Source organism: Crotalus tigris, unplaced genomic scaffold (assembly GCF_016545835.1).
Source record: "Crotalus tigris isolate CLP2741 ecotype Arizona unplaced genomic scaffold, ASM1654583v1 scf7180000018585.330925593:3314079, whole genome shotgun sequence".
Classification (NCBI taxonomy): domain Eukaryota; kingdom Metazoa; phylum Chordata; class Lepidosauria; order Squamata; family Viperidae; genus Crotalus; species Crotalus tigris.
In genome coordinates this window covers 1832493-1852806 of record NW_024097088.1, presented here as the reverse complement: position 1 = coordinate 1852806, position 20314 = coordinate 1832493, and the positions used below count along the sequence as shown (strand labels likewise).

At 42.0% G+C, this 20314-nt stretch overlaps 1 protein-coding gene across 4 annotated transcripts in view; it reads right to left on the bottom strand.

Annotated features, from left to right (window-relative positions):
- Positions 1-2838: 2838 nt before the first annotated feature.
- Positions 2839-20314, bottom strand: part of FGF13 (fibroblast growth factor 13) — a 78982-nt gene continuing 61506 nt past the window's right edge. For all 4 annotated transcript variants that reach the window (XM_039354733.1, XM_039354730.1, XM_039354732.1 and 1 more), the window contains 4 exons: positions 18512-18622; positions 17020-17123; positions 5856-6054; positions 2839-4918 (listed from right to left, as the gene is read on the bottom strand). In XM_039354733.1, the coding sequence (XP_039210667.1) occupies positions 4782-4918; positions 5856-6054; positions 17020-17123; positions 18512-18622 (551 nt within the window). In that variant the 3' untranslated portion in view covers positions 2839-4781. The remainder of the gene's footprint in view (positions 4919-5855; positions 6055-17019; positions 17124-18511; positions 18623-20314) is intronic.

Sequence of the window (20314 nt, the reverse complement as noted above, 5' to 3'; positions counted from 1 at the left end):
TGCCAAGGGCTTTGCAGCCTGTGTTTGTGAGGCTGCTGTTCAGTCATGAGGAGCAATTGATGACAGTCACCGTTACGGTGTCTGATCACTATCCTCTCCAATGCGAGGACGGCTTTAATCCTCCCTGGGATTCAGCGGCGTCTCTAAGCAACAGCGAGGGATGACTTTGCCAAGACTTCCTCTTTGGAAAGACTCTCCCCCATATCTGTGGATGAACATTCTCGGATGTTGAATGTTACGATTCCCATAGATACCTAGAAAAAAATGGGGCAAGCTTCTCATATACAGATATACAGAGAAAAAGAAAGAAAGAAAGAAAGACCTGTATCTTTCCACCTCCCTCTGTTTCTCTAGGGGTGGGGACTTTCAGTGACCCCATGGCAAGGCCCAAATTCTCTGTGCATGGTGAAAAGCTACCAAAACAGAGAGGAGAGAGGGATGAATTATTGCTGTGTTGTAGGATCGATTTCCACCACTGCATTGTTTACCAACACACAGCAAGCTAAATTAGTCCAGGTTTTGGTTTTCCATACATAAGGAAGCTTACAGTAAGAGAGATGAATGCATCCAGCTTGCTAAACTTAAGAAAGCTAGCCAGGTTTAACCCTAACCAAGCCTAGCATTGTGTAGGAATGCAGCTTCTGGCTCTTTCACCAACTGTGAATTTCCCACACTATATAAGAGACAAGTCCCTAATGTGTAAATATTATCCAGATTTAAGCTTGCTTATTTGCTCCTTTTCTTCATTAAAAGAAAGAAAACCAGAAGCTCACCATTTTACAATGCTTCACACTTGGACACAAAAGTTCTTGCTGGAATTTTTGTTTGATCACCTTAACCTTTGTTTGACTAAACTGTGTTCAGTAGACTGCTGAAAGACTTGTTTTGTGAATGTGTTTTTTCCAGTCCTACTGATTACTGATACATTTGACTTGATAGGAGAGGCTTCTTAAACATAGGATGGGGATGTGTTTTGTGTGATTTGCAATGGAATTTATTCCCAGTTAGTGGGCATGAGTTTTAGCCAGGCCTAAGAAGAACATGAATCCAAATACTATAACTTCAGTTTGCATGGGACATCCAGGTCTTGGTCCTAAATAAGGTGAAAGGAATAACATGCCCAAGGTCACTAAAGTGGATTCGATGCCTAAAAGATCTATCATCATGAGGCCTTTGGTTTCGGCTAATGTGTTGCATGACTCAACCATCTGACCATGATGGTCAATGCCTTAGCATGATGTGTGAACCTAATCAAGTGTTTCTAATTCATCAAACATTGGATAAGCAATCCGGGACTTCATCCTATGCGGTGGATCCCAGATTCTTTGTCCATCAAACCCACAGTACCACAGCCTCAGGCAGAAGCTTCTCCGTTTATTTCTCCCAACTCCATACTAGCTAGAAAAAAATCAGATGCAAAGGTCCTACAACGGCAGATCTGCTAAAATAAAAAATGTACAAAGTCCTCTAGTGTCTACCATGGAGAAGTAACCTGCTTCTAGTTGGTTAGGGGACATGAGCAGATGGAGATGTAGGAAATGAAATCTGGAACTGCTACATGTATGGTTTATAGGATGCAATTTTCTGCTTCTAATTAGGGCTTTTCCAGCATCTGTAATCAACTAACTTATGAAAGAACCATCTCTTTGAATCTTTGCCAACCTTTGAGTTTTAAATGAGGCTGAATGTAGCTTGTCAAGAGCCTTCCAATTAACTGCCAGTTTATGCATGAATATGACTAAGGATTTGAATTGCTGTCACATGTCAAAGAGTCTACCAGGGTCCTTCTTGAGATGTTCTGACCTGCTAAATTACCGATCTGCTCTGCCACCATCAAAATGTGTGAGATGCCGTGAAATTCCCACTCCATGCAAACAAGGATTTGCCTTTTTCTGATATTTTCTTAAGCCCCCCTAAGCCTTTGCTTACTTCTGTAGGACAAAGGTTGGACTGAGCTCAGCAGATGTTAAATACTGTAATAAATAACAACATGAATAAATTGTACTCTCCTTAGATTCAGCTCATCTGGTGACTGTATTTGCACATCTATATAGTTTTGGGGACAATATATAGAATGAGTTTCCCATGAAGTTTTGGAGAGTTTTCAACTAGCTATTACATTTTTTTATTTTGTATGGGTGGAGAGAGTCAGCCAAAATGGATTAGGGACAATTACTTGCAATAAGGCTTGAATAGGAGTTAGGCAGAACAAGGAGAGCATCTACTCATATCAGATCTTCATTCTGGAACTGAGGCCTCAAAAGCTCTTCTCCCTAAAAAGTCCTAAGCTTCAAGACATCATTTCTCCCCTGGTCATTTTTAAAGGAAGTTCTTCATGTCCCAAAGGTGCATTTCCAAAGGTGCATTCCTTGAAAACGCTTCTCTTCTTATCCAAGAAGCTTCTTCAGTTCTGAGTTTCTTGGATGAGAAGTGAAATGTTTTCAAGGAATAAAACCAAGAAAGTCCAGTTGCCTTTTGGAAAAAAAAGCACCTTTGGGACAACCGTGATCCGGAAGATGGAGAATCTCCCTAGAAGTTCTTCATGCCACCCTTACTTCAACCTTCTCCAAAACCACCTATGAATGGGCTGGATTACAACTCCCAGAATAATGCTAGGATGTTAGCTGGGAATGGTGGTCCCCATGGCTTAACACATCTAACTTGGGAAAGACTCACCGAAGGAACACGATGAATTTAAGTGAATGTCAGCGCTTGAAAAGGGAAGTGAGCCGTACTTTGCAAAACGTATGTCGGGTTCCTTAGATACTCTAGACCTGAATGAATCCACCACCTAGGTTTTGCTATTCTTTGCTTTTTTTTTTTTTTAGAATGGACACCTTAATATAAATTTGTTTATTCAGTGCATGGTTGTATACAACAAATAATAAACATCTCCTCTGTACAAAGCGACAGGAAACAGCTCATCCTGGCCCATATCTGCTTTGCACATGTTATCTTTGACAGAGAGCAATGCACAAAATCTTAAACAGGTCATGCAACTTCTGAAGCCAGTATCCAACTTCCTCTCATGCAAGAGATATGATGAACTAAACATAAACTTAACTTTCTCTCTCTCCCTGGTTGCATTATTTCTGTTTCCTTAAAAAAAAAAAAACAAAAAACAAAGAAGGAAAGATGCAATTCCAGCCTCTTGCAAATAGAAAATAAGGATTCAGGAAGTGGAGTCCTCGGTGCTCTCTGAGTTTGTTTGTTTTCTTGTAGATGTGTCATGACTCAACTAGGTAACATCATTGGTGCTGGATGATGGAGATGCCACCTGCCCTGATGATGTTACCAGGTTGGATCATGAAACATCCACAAAACCCCCCCACCAAGCTCAGAGAGCACCAAGGACCCCACAGTTCAACCATGAGCTACAAAGATTCCCTTCTATTGGATTCAGAAAAATTCCATGTGATGATGCCTGTACCTTTTTTTCTTCCATCATGATCTACCCAATTTCCAGCCAGATGGTATGACATCCCCCAGTCCTTTCCTGTCTCAACGGCTTCTTCTCTCTCAACGCAAGGCCAGGAGAGATGAACCGCCACCTCACTTCCTTCCATCCCAGTGACCTCAACAGGCTGGATTGCAATTCCTTTCCATGTAGACTTTTTCCCAACTTATCCGTGGATAATCTTCATTCTCCACCCACATTTTCAGGGAAAGGAAAGATGTTTACAAACAAGATGTCATGGTTTCCCTTATAAAAATGTAGTTAAGTCACTTTAGTTCCACAGTTTCTGTCTTTAGAAAAAAGAAGGTATATGTCCACAGGTTTTGCTTTTTGTTTTTAAATATGATACACAAAATTTAATTAAGAGAAGAAGAGGGGAAAAAAAGGAATCTACATTGTGGGAAGAACTCGATTCATCCTGTTTTAAAAAAATAACTATTTTCCACAGACGGGGAAACTAACACACACCTCGGTTCCTACAGACTGGGAGTTTAGCATGAGGCCTTGGAAAGGATGACTACAAATCTATAAAAAACTGTATATATCTCAGTTTGTGTTAAAATCACAAGAACACTTTTTTTTTTTGCTGGAGCCTAAGATCTACTGCGATCCGGCTCCAAACCTGATTTATTGATTATTTTTCCTCAAGGTTACACTAGCATTTTAGCAGGATTTTGCTTGGCTTGTAAAGACACAACTCAAAACCCCTTCAAGAGAAGAGACCCAAAATAATATCAAATAAAAATAAAAAAGAGATATATTCAGATTTCTTTTCCTTACCAAGCTTGATGATATATAAAATAGTAAGTCGAAAAAAAAGCAGAGGATGTACAAAGTCCCCCTTCCTCTCTCTGAACCATTCATATATAAAACACTAAATACTGAAATTCCCTTCAAAGAGCAAAGAAAAAAAGAAGAACAAACTTTGACAGGGTTTCTGTCTTGGCTGGAAAGCAAAAATGTGTTTTTAAATGTGGTGGATTTTTTTCTTCTTCTCCCCAAGAGCGTAAGCGAGGGGGAGAGGTAAAGGCAGATGCAATGTGAGGTCATTGCTTCGTGTTTGTCTGGCTAGGTCTGTGTTTGCACAAGCGCGTTTTACATCATTGGGGTGGGGAAAATCTTTCCTTTGACACGAATCATTTACGGTTATTTGGGGACCTCCGGAAAGTCCAAAGTCGCGGATGAAAGGCCAAGAGAGCTATCCCAGTTTGTTGGCTTGTCGGGAAGGGCTGAACGGTAGGTGCAAAAATCAGGGTTCCACAACGGATCTAGAGGTAAAAGTTCCCATGGATGCTTCTTCTCTCCTCTAGCTTTTCCATCCTGGCTACGTCGATTCGTTCTGGGTCATAGATTTGCCACCGTTCAAAGCTCCGGAGACGCTTCTGCTTTTCGTTGGGGTGCCACTGCCAGACCGTGAGAATTCGGTAAGGTCGTGGAGGGAGGGTTCTTTGTACATGGCCACTGGTTGGAAAGGAGGAGAAAGGAAAGTCAGGGAAGAATCACAGACCGGTCTGCTGCTGGAGCAGGGGTGGGGGTGGGGATTGGACTAGAAGACCTCCAAGATCCCTTCCAACCTTATAACTCCTGATGTCCAGGAGATTGCTCCTCAACCTAAGAGGGATAGAAAGCTCAGCCTGATGGCTACTCAAGTAATCTGACCTGGCCTTCCCCAGAGGGGAGGGGGAAGACTTAGAAGCATCCCCTTGAGGGCATTAGGGGGGAGAGGGGAGAGGGGAGAGGAAAAACTGCCCAGAAATGTCACCATTCAAAGCATTTTGCTCATCTGCATTCAGGAAGAAGATTACCAAGATGAGTACCGGGACAGAGGAGAGGAGCAATGCTTGCTGGGAGAGTCATCTAGTTTGGGTTCCCTGCTGGGGGAGTTGAAACTGGAAGGCATGGATAGTTAGAACAATTAACCAGTGGAACAGCCTGCCTCCAGAAGTTGTGAATGCTCCAACACTGGAAGTTTTTAAGAAGAGACTGGGCAACCCTTTGTCTGAAATGGTCTAGGGTTTCCTGCTTGAGCAGGGGGTTGGACTAGAAGACCTCCAAGGTCCCTTCCAACTACATTATTATTATTACTATTATCATCATCATCATCATCATCATCATCATCATCATCATCATCTTTTAGGAAAATGGCAACAATCCTGGCTCTGTCTAGGCGTGCTACCTGTTGCTTCCATTTGGGCCTTCTCCCCACCCACTCATTGCACAAGCACACAAACACACACAGAGCAAAAGATAAACAAGACTTGATGTAGCAGAAGACAGAGGCAGATTCTCCAAAGGGATCGCAAGCACCCTGAGAACAAAACGGCAGAAGAGGAAAAAACAAAACAAATTGTATTCACAAATCCTCTACAAATAGCTGAGGAAGTTTGAATGGTGTCACCTTTGAGCGGTTTGGGGAGGAAGTGGGCAGCAGGTTTGTTTTTCTTCACATGATTCCCTTTCATGACTTCGCCTTCTTTGTTGAGACCCAAGTACCAGCCTCTTCCTGACTGCATCTGCCGGTAGATCATGGAAGAATACGTGACGTAATAATTTTCAAAAACGGATTCTTTGAACTTGCATTCTGGTGTGAAGTGTTCCTGTAGGGAAGGGTGGAGGGAGGAAAGAAAGAAAGAAAAGAAAGACAGAAAGAATCAATATTTGCACAACGTCCCGTCTGCTAATGCAGAAATGATTCAATATTTTGCTGGCCGTAGCCTCTACTCCTCCCGTTCTGCTTTCCTTTCACCATAATGTAGTTTGGGAGCATGTAGCCATTTACATCTCAAAGCAATCATAACATCTAAAGTGAAGAAATATCGATCTGGAGAAGAATTTTGCTACTCCAGCACGATTGGCAGATCAAGCAGGATCCTGCGTGGAGATGGGGAAAATGTGTTTAGTAGAAGGGGGGGGGAATTAAGATCAAAGGATGGACATTGAGAGTAAATGCTCTTTTACCAAGTGACTGATGTTAACGCAACATTTACCAGCTACCTCATTACATTGCTATTATTTATTTATAACGCTTTATCAGCCCGCTGCAGACCTGGGTGCTTTTGAAAGCTCATGACAGGGACTGGAAGCCGATACCAGATGAACCGTAATGGTTTTACACCATGGGTCTCTAGGATCCTCCAGGTTTCTGTAAGAAACAGCCTTAACTGGAAACGGCTCCTATCATAGATTTGGAAAAAATCTCCATGAAAATTTTTTCATGAGACAAGTACTTGTGAAGTCACCTTTCAAAGCAAAGGTTCTTCAAACTGGATTTCACTTGGCAATGCAATTATAGACTTGGAAGGATCTGACAACTCACTACTGGACATCTTGTATGATGTACTTATCCCTAGTATTCAATATTGCGAACATCTCCTAGAATCTTTACATTGAGGGAGATCTCACTGCTGTATTTACTAAGGAAGGTGGCCAATGGTAACTTTTCAGAAGGTCTGAAGCCCAATTTCTACAAGTGTGTGACTCTGGCCTTAAGAGGACTGGAAGTCCAAAACATATATAGGACTTTACTGTCTGCCCAAAATTCTCCCGAAATAAGGCCTGGATGATATTTCTAACATTATCCCATGACACCCAAGGACACATGGTTCTCTCAGAGCCAACCTTGTTGGGTTGTGAAGAGAGATCTGAAAGAAGAACTAACTTGGGTTTCAAGGTTAAGAAAGCTCTCATGGATTTGAAGATTCAGTGTCCTCACCTCAGTTATGTGGTGATGGCAGAAGTGGTAGAATTAGATGGCCCATCAGAGTAAACAATTAGGTTGGCTGTCTTATCCATTTGGAAGCTAGATTTTGGAGAGCTAGACTGCAAAAATCCAGATGGACATGCCAGATGGCCATAATACCACTTCTTCCTCCTCAATTTATTTTCTTCCAGCCCCCAAACAACCCCTACGGTATGTCTCAGGTGGGCTACAGAAATTTTTAACTGTTCTCCAAATCACTCAATGAACTTTTCTGATAGAATTGGACATTGATCTGAGAGTCCCTGATCCTAGTCCAACAGCCTAACAGCACTCCACAAAACATTTTAATTTGATAACATTTTAGATCCAGGGGGCAAATAATATTGGTGTTACAGGTTCAGATTTTGATCAGCCAGTCACAATGGGTTTCCAGCAATACAGAATGTGGATTAGTCATATTGATTCTGACTTGGTACTTATAGGTGCACAGTGTGTAGTGGCTGTGCATATATTTCAAATGCTTGCACGTAGATATTTCTTTAAGACACAGCATAAAGAGGGGATGGTGGTATTCTTGAAGTCGCAAAAACAACAACAGAAAGCCACACACTGAAATGAACTGGTGGGAAGGAGATGGGACACCATGGACTTCATCATCCAATTAAGAGCAGTAAAAGAGAACCCTGGAGTGTGTAGAGAGGGTGATTATAGCTTTGGTACAGTAATTTGCTGTGTTTAGGGACTGCACAACTGGCTGCATTCAGAGATGGATGATCAAATTAGGAGCTGAGCCACTCGGCTGTCATCAAGCCAATTCTTCTGAGGGCCCCTTGCAACAATTGCAGCCCAAAGAACTGTTTCTGTAGACCTGCATCATTCTGAGTTTGGTTCATGCCCAGAAGACAAATGCTTGAATGCAAAACTATCTGAGGATAGGTACAATCCTGACCACTTTGACTGGTCTTCCAAAGGAACTTTGGAGGGACTGACCCTATGAGCTGTCATCTGGTAGAACAGCTTGCCACACAAAGAGGTGGTCATCCTTCAGAAGTCTTCTACAGAGCCTGGTTTTGAGCTGAAAATTATATCGGATCACCTCCAAGACTCTACCCTATGATTTTATGATTTATCACCTTTGAAAAGAAATGACCAGAGAAGTTGTCATGGTTTTCCTTTAATTATAAAGAGCCTATATATCCAACAGGCTTTTGGAGCTGAACCAGCATCAAAGGTCCTCCTCCAGACATTATTCTTTGAATGGTGTTGGGACGTCCTCCAAAACTAAAATAAGCAAGGTTTGCTCCTTTGGGGACACCCAACTGCTCCTTTTGACCAGTTACCAGATTCCAATGTCAAACAGTCCAGCATGATGGTTGGCAATACTCAAGTGCTTTAAGTCCTGAGTTCCTTGAATAAGGTGGGAAGTGGTGAGTGGACCTCTCCCCCCAAAAATCTGCCCAGTATAATTTTATGAACTTCCAAAAGATCACTGAGTAATCCATCATGGAGCATCAAGTAGTGAAGCTGATGTGCTCCACAGGATCTTAATCACAGTGGTACTTTGAGTGATTGGGTAAAAAGATTGTATATATGCAGCGTACTCTGAAGATGGTTGGCCAGAGGGTCCAGCATGACAGAAGTCAGGAGAAATGTAAATTGTAAAAGGAGAAATGGCAATAGCACTTACATACTGTTTCAGAGTGCTTTGCAAAACTAAGTGATTTACAGAGTCAGCATCTTGCCCCTCCCAACAATCTGGGTCCTCATTTTACCGACCTTGGAAGGATGGAAGACTGAGTCAACCTTGAGTAGTCAGGATCGAGCTCCAGACTGTGGGCAGAATTAGCTTACAATGCTGCATTCTAACCACTGAGCCATCAGGGCTCCTTTCTGGAATGGTTGAAAAGCATTAGACACCCTGCTTGAACATCTTCAAGGCAACAAACATTGGGAAGAAAGCAGATCAAATGAAAGCAACATTGGAAAAAGACGATTATAAAAGATTCCTCTCACCTCACCTCGCCATATCTGATTTTGCCATAGAAAATTAGACAAAAACCCATATTAGGAAACAATGAGGGTGTCTCATGGCAAAAGAAACCTCCATTGATATCTAGGAAAGAATAATTATGAGAAGAAAGGGAAGAGAGATCAAAGGTAAATGGCCTTGATGTTGAATACCTTTGAAAAATGAGTCCACAGATAATCAAATCTTCAAAAGGAGATAGGTCACTGTGGCTTGCAAATTTGAAAAGGAGGCTAACCTGAATCAGGGAAGATCTGTTCACCCCCATGCCAGCCTGGAAACATCTCCTTAAAAATGACTTCACCAAGTTCATTTGCACTTTTCCAAGAAGTACGTGGTTACCTTTCCAACCCTCTTTTGAAAAAATGCAATGTGGCTTGTCTGTTCTATGGTTCACGTGGCTGATTAACCCAGGCGCCTAGCCCTTTATTCATCAGAAATCAGACAAGAGCTTTAATTTAAAGTGTCACAACATTGAGCAAATGCTTTGACAGAACGGTAACAAAGCTGCGAGGTTAATGAGGAATAGGTTAATTTCCTACGGCAGCAAAACAGCCAAATGTTCCATTCTCCCCTCCCCCAAAGTGATAAATCGTGGATGATAAACTCAAATGAAGAAGTGAAATTAACAGTCAAGAAAAACGAACGATAGAAGAGGCAACACAAACAAAAACTTAAGATGTGACAAAATGCAGCAGACAACCAGTTTAAATAATCAGAAATGAAAAATATGGAAACCCCCTGGGTTGGATGTTGGTTTTCCTCCCATTTTTCTCGGCAGTCCTCTGTAATCTCAAAAACCTATTTTCTTGAAAATAAAATCTTTGAATTGAGCTAGATTCCTGGTAGCTTAACCAAGACAATAGCAGTACAGAAATGGTTTGTCGTTCTTTTCTGGCTGAGATTTGTGTGTGTGTGTAAAAAAAAATTCTTGTCTATCAGCCCTGACATTTCTTGTAAGTTCTCATCCAAGCTCCAAACAAGAGTGAAGATCAAGGATTCCTCTTGGAATTGAACAACTGTTAAAGATCTGGCTGCCTTTTCTCTTTAGGATTGTAAACCACAAGACACCAAAACTAAATTTAAGGAGCCCTTTCCTATTTCGTGGGCCATTACACAGCAATCTATAAGATTCTCCCTTTAAAAATTAGGCCTGTCTTTATCTCAGTGACATTTTAATTTCATTGTTCAGTTATATTCCAAACAACGGCACTAGAAGGTTGAGGCGCACAGCTGACGACCATTTGCCCAGTTGGAAGTTACAGAAGCGATTAGCAGATTCTGATGGAAAATGGACTGTTTAATACTTCGAAGAAGCAGAAGAGCCCTCCCTCCTTTTCTTTCTTTCTTCCTTCCTTCCTTCCTTCCTTCCTTCCTTCCTTCCTTCCTTCCTTTCTCTCCCTCCCTCCTTGATTTCCTTCTTTGATTTCCTTCCTTCCTTCCTCTTCCTCCCTCCTTCTTTGATTTCCTTCTTTGATTTCCTTCCTTCCTTCCTTTCCCCCTCCTTGATTTCCCTCCTTGATTTCCTTCTTTCATTTCTTTCCTCCCTCCCTCCCTCTTCCTTCCTTGATTTCCATCCATCCATCCATCCATCCATCCATCCATCCATCCATCCATCCATTTATCCATCCATCCACCCATCCACCCACTATTCTCTTCTATTGATTCTGTGCCCCAATATGCAATTGGGATCAAAATCATATGCATCAACGTGAAAACAACACCTTCATCATCTTTCCATAAAATGGCCAAAAACAATCCATTGGCCTGAGGGGCTGTCACAACAGTCCAGCTCCCAAGCAGCTTGGTGAAATAACCACGTTTTCATCCGTTTCCTAAAAAAACAAACAAACATGCGTATGGACTTTCTTCTCTCCCACCCCCATCTGTCAGCCTCCCTCTGGTTAATTCTGTCCCACAATTTTCTTCTGTCTCCTTCTGCCTTAATCACCGTCCAACTTGTTTCATCATTGAATTTCTGCAAGCTAAATTATACGTTTGGCAGATGAGTTGTTACGAACGTCACGGGTACAGAAGCAAAGGAACAATAACAATAATAAATTAGAGCTGCCAAGAACAGGTGGAATTTGTTATTTAAATTGGACTGTGGCAACCAAAGTATCATTTCAGGCAAATAAGATTAAATGAAGAGGATATGCCAACCAAGGGAGAAAAGATCAATAGAATGTCATTTGAAAATATGAAAAGATGGCCTTTTTTTTTTCATCTCATCGAGCCAGTCCGCATTATTAAATTAAGGCTTTCTCAAGATGAAAAAGTACCGATTCTTTCAGTCTTGCTCTTCTCCTCACCCCAAGTGCCAAGGTGCAGTTATAAAATTACAGGGGTGAATGAACTTTCAAGATCTATTCTTAAGTCACCTCCCCTCCGAAAACATCAGCATCTCCAAATCAGGATCTCTAGTGGTGCCTGTCAATCTGTCTTGGGTGATGCTGGCATAGTCAGGATTCCACCATGGACAATAGAATTTAGGGGATCCAGAGCAATAGGCATTATATGCCAAAGGTCCCGACATCAACTCCTAGGATCTTCAGAAAGGGCTGTGAAAAGCCTGGAGAGAAAAATATCCAGGCTATATAAACCAATCTTCCTCAATCAGATGCTTTCCAAATGGACCAGATGTACATTCCCAGAATCCAATCTACTGAGAACTTAAAAGAAAGGCCTGCCTGCCATTAATGGCTCCAATCCTTCAGGGTTTTCAAGACAAAGGCTTGGGAGCATCTGCAAGTGATATTTAGTGTTTTTTGTCTGTTTGAAAATTTAGGTAATTTAGTTTTCCTGGTCAGGTTGGAGCAAGGCTATGGGGCAGCAATTCATCCCCCATTGTCTCAGCTACCCATCTTAATGAGTCCCCTTCTCCAAACCAATGCTCAGCAGCTACAGGAGAAGAGGGGTGCCTTTGGAATCCCAAATGTGGGCTTGTTCTCTCTCATCGAGGAATCTCAGTTTGTTTTTATGCAGGTTTCCTGTTTCGGAGGAACCATTGTGAAGCTGGCGGTCTTGGAGTGACAATAAGAATAGGTGGAAGCGTGATTGATTAATTTGAAGCTGTCCTTTGCTTTTCATTTCCTGTTCTGAATGAGTAGCAACAACAGCAACGTGGGAAGGAACGCAAGTTGAAATTCTCCAAATAAAAAAGAGAGGGGGAATAATCTACTGGCAGAGGTTTGCCATTTAGGCTCCTTCTGTTTCCCTCCCTCCCTCCCTCCTGCTTCAATCTCTTAGACATTGGCAGCATCTTAAGTTATGAATCAATCTCCATCCAGATCTTGTCACATCACAGGGATACATTCATCAGTCAATTTCATCAAACTTTGTCCAAGTTTGCAAAAGCTTTGCATGCAGATTTTTCTGAAGCTGCATGATTTTTTCCCCTACAAAACTTTCACCCAGTGGTTTTTATTGTCCATCCTCAGATCAATCCATTTTCTTCTTTCTCTCGTTTTTTCTCTAGGCTGGCCTGGTATTAAACTTGTGAGCCTCACCATCACTTTCCAAAACATGGAATTATGACTTTCCTCGGATGGACTTTGATAGAGGAAGACATTGAAAAGAATCCAAGTTGCTGTCCTATTAGCCATAAGCTCCCCCTTCTCAGGGAACTACATTCTATGTATTAAACACAACACTTTCTCTGATTTGTTTATAAGAGATGACAATGCCTGGTTGACCTTGACTGGGATAGCTTACTATCAGGAAACAGCAATGAGGAAGTTAGAAAAAAAAATATTCCAAACAAGGCAGTGACAATCTCTCTATTGCTGCTACCTTGTGGTAACTATGGTTAGGAGCTCAGCTTGAATGGAACCAGAGTTGACTTGTAATCTCCAGCCCATTAGTTGTGCTGGCAAGTCACGGAGCTATGACAGAAGAAAAAAAAAAATCTACTTTTTTACTTTACACCAACTACACTGCATGCATTTTTCTCATTCCTCCAAACCCTTTTTTTAATCCTTCCATTAAAAAGCAGAACTGGGCAGAATTAGGAGGAGGGGGAAGAGGAGGAAGAAGAAGAGGAGGAGGAGGAGGAGGAGAAGAAGAAGAAGAAGAAGAAGAAGAAGAAGAAGAAGAAGAAGAAGAAGAAGAAGAAGAAGAAGAAGAAGAAGAAGGAAAGAAAAAGAAAGGAGGAGGAGAGGAGGGGAAGAAGGAAGAAAGAATAAAGGGAAGAAGAGGAAGAAGAAAAAAGAAGAAGGTGGCAAAGGGAGAACAATATACAGACTCAATATGGATAAAGAAGATTTGAGAGGATTGAAAAGGAGATGGCTTGTTTTCCTCTTCAAAGGAATTGGTGCCAACCTGGCAGACATATAGGGAGGAACAAGAGAGGATGAATGTCATATACTGATCGATCTATTCTATCTCCAAATGGGAGTAGCAACCTCCCTGATTTTCCCCTGGCTTTTAGAATTATGGGTAAAACTGAAGTCAAGTAAAGGGTCAATGGGGAATTTCCAGGGTTGGCAGTTACATGACATGTCATGGGTATTTTTTTTTTAAATCGACTCAAGGGAATGACACAAAGCACAACAACTTTTGCATTGCTAGTCCTTTTTGAACATCTGTGCCGATGGATAGCCGCCGTTGACATAGGTGGAGAGGCAACTCCAACACGCAAATATACTAACGAGGGTCCAAAGATTATCCGAGGAGTCCAGAGATGTCTACGTTTCCAACCAGGAGCTGTGTTAACTATTCTTTTCTCCCAGAGTCAAGAAACAAAGCTTTTTTTCGTGCAAAAATTTGGTCTAATGCTGAAGGTACCAGAGTACAAACCAGGAAACTGTAAGTTCTAGTTCTCCTGCCTGAGATACAAAAGACGGCTGGGTGAGTTTCTGTTAGAGTCCCTCTTTCTCAGCCCAACTTGCCTGAGAGGGCTGTTGTTGTTGTTGTGGGGGAAAACAGGAGGAAGAAAGAGGATTAGGGATGTTCACTGCCTTGAGTTAATAAAGTAATAAAGGCTGGATTAAAAAGAAGTCTAAAAAGAGAAATGTTCCCAACATTGTAGAGTCTTTGTGCTGCAGATGGTTCCATTATTGTTTTATTGTCTACCTGTAAGCTGTTAAGAGGTGCCTGGTTGTAATAGAGCATAAGAAAAAAGAAGAGAAGAGAAGAGAAGAGAAAAGAAGAGAAGAAAAAAAGAGGGAGGGAGGGAGGGAGGGAAAAAGAGGAGAATCTATCAGGGAGAATTTTCTGTTAAAATTGTCTTCTTTATGGATCACTTACTTACAAATCAGACAGGTTTTTCTTTCTCTTTTTAAATGCAGGGAAGCACAGACAAAATACACATGCTTGCACCCTCAACCCCCACTGCAGAGGTGCTTTAATTGATGCTTTGTGGCCTCCATCCACTCCTCATGCACCAAAGGAGTGTGCAGGGGCCGTGCCCTCCTTAGGCCATTCAAACAGCACAGGCTGCTCTCTCTCTCTCTCTCTCTCTCTCTCTCTCTCTCAATCTCTCTCTCTCTCTCTCTCTGTGCGTGTGTGTGTGTGTGTGTGTGTGTGAGCATTCCTATGCAGTTGCATGAAAACCAGCCTTTGGGTTTGCCATATGCAGAAGGGAGAAATTTCTAGCAAACCAAAAGGTCAGCGACTGAGTCTCTGGCCACCCACGCATCGGATCAGATGCTGCCGCAGCTTCTTCGTTCAGCCTGTTTAGAGATCAGCAATTCTGGGGCTGGCTGTTGGATTGGCACTCCCCCCCCCACAACACTCTCCCCCCCCCCCCGTGAAGGCTCCTCGTCCAGCCCGGCTTGGTAATTGTGATGCATTGGAGGTGAGGCGCAAGCAAAGCAAAGCATTGGAACGGAACCGAATGAGGAATTCTTCCAATTAGCCATCTTGGCAGGAGAAGACAGCCATTTCCTTAGGAGCGTTCAACAGCTGGGGTCACCCCTGAAATCTTTTATTTATTAGCTTGCTTTTCTGCACGACAACGAGGTTATGGCAGGAGAGCAAGCTCTACACCTCCCTGTTTGGGTGGTTGAGGTCAACTCTTCTGGCCAAGAATTGTTGGGATGATCACAAGCAAGACCTGAAGGTAGCCTTAGTCCCTTCCTTCAGGGTCTGCTTCAAAATTCAGGGCTCACATCACTCATTTGAATGATGGTGAGATTCTCGTGCTGCTTCTGAGGAACATCTGAATACCACAGCCAAAGGCAGGATCCAAAACATTTTTCTGAACTTCATCACTCGGTGGCCCTGATTGTATTTCCCTTATGTCGGATTCACGTGTGCGCCTTAGCCAATCCAAGGTCTTATTTTTACCCCTAAAGCTAATTTGAAGCCAGGTTCTTGGAGACAACATCTGCTCTCCAATGATCCCGTTGGTTATTTCTTTTGAGGTCTCCCTCTAAAGAGAGACAGGCTGGATGGGGAATATTAATTTTATTTTATTTTATTTTTTTCTCTACTTATGCATTAGAGCTTAGTCTGCCTTTTGTTCAGGGACTGGCCCAAAATCACCCAGGGAATTCAGTAGCTAAAGATAGTCTAGGTTTCCTTGAGGCTAGTCCAACACTTTAACTCTACGACAGCAGCTTTCATATTTACTTGTAATTTAATGCTAGCTTCTTCTCCAGAAATGAAAAGATGCCATGAATAATTCATCCCAAACCTGCCCGGTCTTCTTGATAACTCTGCAAGCTAGATTGGGGTGGACAATGCTGAAGAGCCAATGGTCAGCCAGGCATGGCCGAGTGGGCGATGAAAACATGAGCAGCAAACATTAACCAAACTCCCTTTCTTAAACAGACATTTACAACATCAAGATTTATTTGCTTCAGGCTTTAACCCTTCCTGGTTTTCTTTTCTAGAATTCACCCACAAAATTAATTAATAAATTACATATCTGAAGAAAGGCAACCCCTTCCTTCCTTCCTTCCTTCCTTCCTTCCTTCCTTCCTTCCTTCCTTCCTTCCTTCCTTCCTTCCTTCCTTCCTTCCTTCCTTCCTTTCTACCTTTTCCTCCATCATCAAGCAAAAATGATTGAATTTTCTTTATTAAACATGTAGAAGAAAGATCAGAAGTCAAATACCACACAAAATATCCTCTCAACATCAGATCGGAAGCAAACCACGAATCTACTTATTGCGAGTCTGGATGGAGCCTGTCAGAGCTTTATCAGACAAATCTCTTTAATATCTCCCGGCCTTCTTCTGTCCACTGCAGATGCTTATTTCAGTCATAACTCACAGCCACAGAGAAGTGGAAATAATATTCGTATCAACTTATGACATTTTCCTGCTTAGTTACCTTTAGACTGCCACAGTTCAGCCATGGTGAGGGATTCAACATTAATTCAATAGTCTTTTGCATTCTCCAGATAAATAGACTTGAATAAACTTAGGCATGCTCTAAATAAATTTAGGCGTGCTCTAAATCTTCCAAAAGAAATATGGAATTTAGAACGTGGAACATACAATCCTAGGGCTTGCAAGAGACCTTGGAGGTCTTCTAGTCCATCCCCGTGCTCAAGGCAGGAGACCTTATAGCATCCTGGTCAAATGGTTGTCCAATTTCTACAGGTAGTCCTCAACTTACAATTCAAAGTTACAACAGCATTGAAAAAAAGAACCTATAACCATTGCCGCATCTCCGTGGTCACGTGATGAAAATTCACACCCTCGGCAACTGACTCTTATTTATGACGGTTGCATGTCCTGGATTTTGTGACCTTTTGACAAGCAAAGTCAGGGGGGAAGCCAGAGTCATTAACGACCATGTCACCAGCTTAGAAATCTGGGGGTCATAAGTCGAGGGTCCAATGCAAGGCAGACCACCCAGCTGAAAAGATAAAAAAGAATGGACACTTACTGATGTGTACAAGTAGCCTTCACTGTTCATCGCTAAATACAGCTTTGTCTGAACCCCTTGGATAGCCACCACTCGTAAGCCCACAGGGATGAGGTTGAACAAAGCTAGGAGAAAAATGAAAAGAAAAAAAAAAGTTAGTCCTTCCATCTGAATTGCGGAAACCAAATCAGGTTTTCCCATAAATGGGAGAAGCTGTAATGTCAGTATAAGAGAGAGAGAGAAAAAAAGGATATGTTTTGGGTGTGCGTGCAAAGTTCACAGAATTAAAAAAAAAAAAATCAACTGAGAAGAATCTCCTTGGGAATTTAACCAGAATGTTTCTTGATCAACTTGATTCTTGAATAAGTCTTGTGCTTCCTAACTCATTGGTGGGCTTCCAGGATATTTTGGACTACAACTCCCAATGTCCTCAGCCGATGCTCCCAGGAGAACACAAGAGTAGCAGATAGCAGATAGTTTTATTTTCCCAAACCATCTACAATTTTTCAACTCCACCAACCCCGAGCTATCAGCAGAAGGGAGAGGATGAAGTCACCCATACAATGTTAGCAACAAGTGACCATCTTCTTCCACTCTTTGGAGATCCAATCTGTTCCCTAAATTAATTAATTATCCCAAGTACAGAGAGCAGCCCCAGAAGGCTAGAATAGGGGCAGGACAATCCTTCCCATTTTTGCTACATCAAAAAAGGGACATCTACACCAACAGTGGAATTTCAAAGAGTCCCAGGAAAATAGGAGAGAAAGAAAATGTCTGAAGCATTTGTTTTGCAGAAGAGATGGCCATCTTATCTCTGTTCTGAATTTTAGAACCTGGGAAGCAGACAGTTCTATTTGAAGCCGGGTATTACTTGGGCGAGAATGATAAGCTCAGCTTTTTGAAACTGTAAATGAGGGCTTGCATCAGAGGAGAAGAAATGAAATAGTTTCCTAATCTGTGCACCACCACACTCAAAAGGTTATTTGCCCCCAATTCATACACATCCTATTTACTGAAATACACTAACGCTCTGTTGCACACCGTAACACTGTGGAAGGGGAAGGCAGACCATTGGAACTGAACCTCAAGATTTATGGAAACAAAACGGCCGTCAGGATTAGTTGCCATCACCACCACATAAGTGGGAGCATTTAATTCTCCTTATTCTGAAATGAGAATAGCAGCATGGTTTTAAGTCAGGTAAAACTGGAATGGGAAAGGAACCTTTCCTGATCAGATCATCAAAAACCCAACTCAAAAGAAAATGACGATGAATACATTCATATATATGCATGGAGATACCATCTGGGCCGGTTTTGCAGAAAGCAGAAGTACCTCTGCAGTTTTATCTGGTGTCTAAGTGTTTCTCTTCGGCAGGTGGAACAGCAAACATGAACACAGCAATGACGTCACAGCTAAATGAGCCTAGCCTTTGAAAAACACCCATGCATATGGACTAGCAGGCTGTGCAAACAAACCAAACAGGCTCTTTTATGTCTAACAATATACTCACTATATGTGCTTTCTTCCTCTTTCGTTCCGTCAATGGTTCCATCTGCTTGCAACTGCAAATGATATCCTTGCCGACTGTAAAGTTTTGTGATGATGCCTTTCAGCTGTGGTTCTGTAGAGCAAAACAAACAAGCAGAAAAGGTTAGAAATCTGAGTCCATTGCTGTATTCATGTTGGGTTCAAGCAGACCAAAAGCTGTGCCTCATTTTTTTTCCCCAAGGAGAAAGAAATGGGATTAGAAACTTTCCTATGATTTGAGATAGAGATAGATAGATAGATAGATAGATGATAGATATATAGAAGAGAGAGAGAGAGAGAGAGAGAGAGAGAGAGAGAGAGAGAGAGAGAGAGAGAGATTAAATCAGCACCTTGGACAGCATCTGTGGATGACATTAAATCCTGAACAACTTCATAGAGAATCAAAATTCCAACATATTACATGGCCGAAGGAGCAAAGACTGGATTTCTATTAAGATTAGAAAGATACCAGCTAGAAGGAAACTTTTATTTTTTTAACGATCTGAGATTTATTAAGAAAGGAACAGGGAAAGGCTTGCTAAAATGGTTGCTGGTGGATCACGTACGGCGTGGCAGCCTATGAATATGTGACAGCACAGACAGGTGTTTGTCTGAGGCATAGAGCATTGTATGAATCTGACCATTTAGGTTAATAACCTTTGTTTATAGAGCAGCTGTGAACCCAGCTAATTGTAGCCCAGGCGATAAAATCTTAAGAACCACTACAACTTTAGTAAGGTTAGTCATGTCCAAAAACTCAAGGGCAGTGACTTCAAAGAATAAAGATTTTAAGATTGCCCACAAAAAAATATGATTGTTACTAATTCTCGGGAAACATCCTAATCTTTTAAATATGTCTTTGGCTGTTGGCCACATTCATCTTAGAGTCTCAACATTTCCACGTAAACTTCCCCAAGCTGGGGAAATTCATCCATACTCCAATATTTGCATGGTCCTTCTAACACGGAAGCCACTTAATAGCACAGCCTTCAAGCCTCTCAGCTCCACTTCATACACCATGGATGTTAATTCTGCTGGAACAAGTGTCTGAGGTTAAAGGCAGGTCCTCATTGAACCAAATCCATGGCAATAACCATCTTGGAGGACGGAAACCAAAGTTTAGACCACCCTCATGTAAAAACATCAAAGGAAATCTCCTTCCAGAAAGTAACAAGACGTGCATCATAGTTAGTTTGACATGAGCATAAGGGTTTGTCTTAGATCGAAACTTGAGCCCAGTTAAGAAAGTAGAAGCCAACTCCAGAGAAAAAGAATGGCAGGTCCCTGAAATTAATCTTCTCCCATGTCACCTAAGCAAGGTCTGAGCAGACACAACCTGGTTGTGTGAATGCTGCACACTGACCAAGCGATCCCGTTCATCTGATTTCCACCCAGAGCACAGGCAGTCCCCGAATTATCACACTTCCTTTAGTGACCATTCAAAGTTTACAACATCCACTGCAAAAAACCACTGGTGGCTGCTTTTCACCCTTCTGACCGTTGCAGCATCCCCAAGGTCATGTGATTTATATTGGGATGCTTCACATTTATGACCGGTCGCAGTGTCTCCCGGGTTCACGTGATTTCCCCTTTTGCGACCTTCTGACCAGCAAAAATCAAGGGGGGGGAGCCAGTTTCACTTAACAACCATGTTACTAAATTGACAACTGCAGTGATTCCCTTAAAAACGGGGCAAAATTCATTTAACAAATGTCTCATTTAGTATCGGAAATTTTGGGCTCCATTGTCGTAAGTTTGCCTATCGAACTTATTTATGACCTTTCTC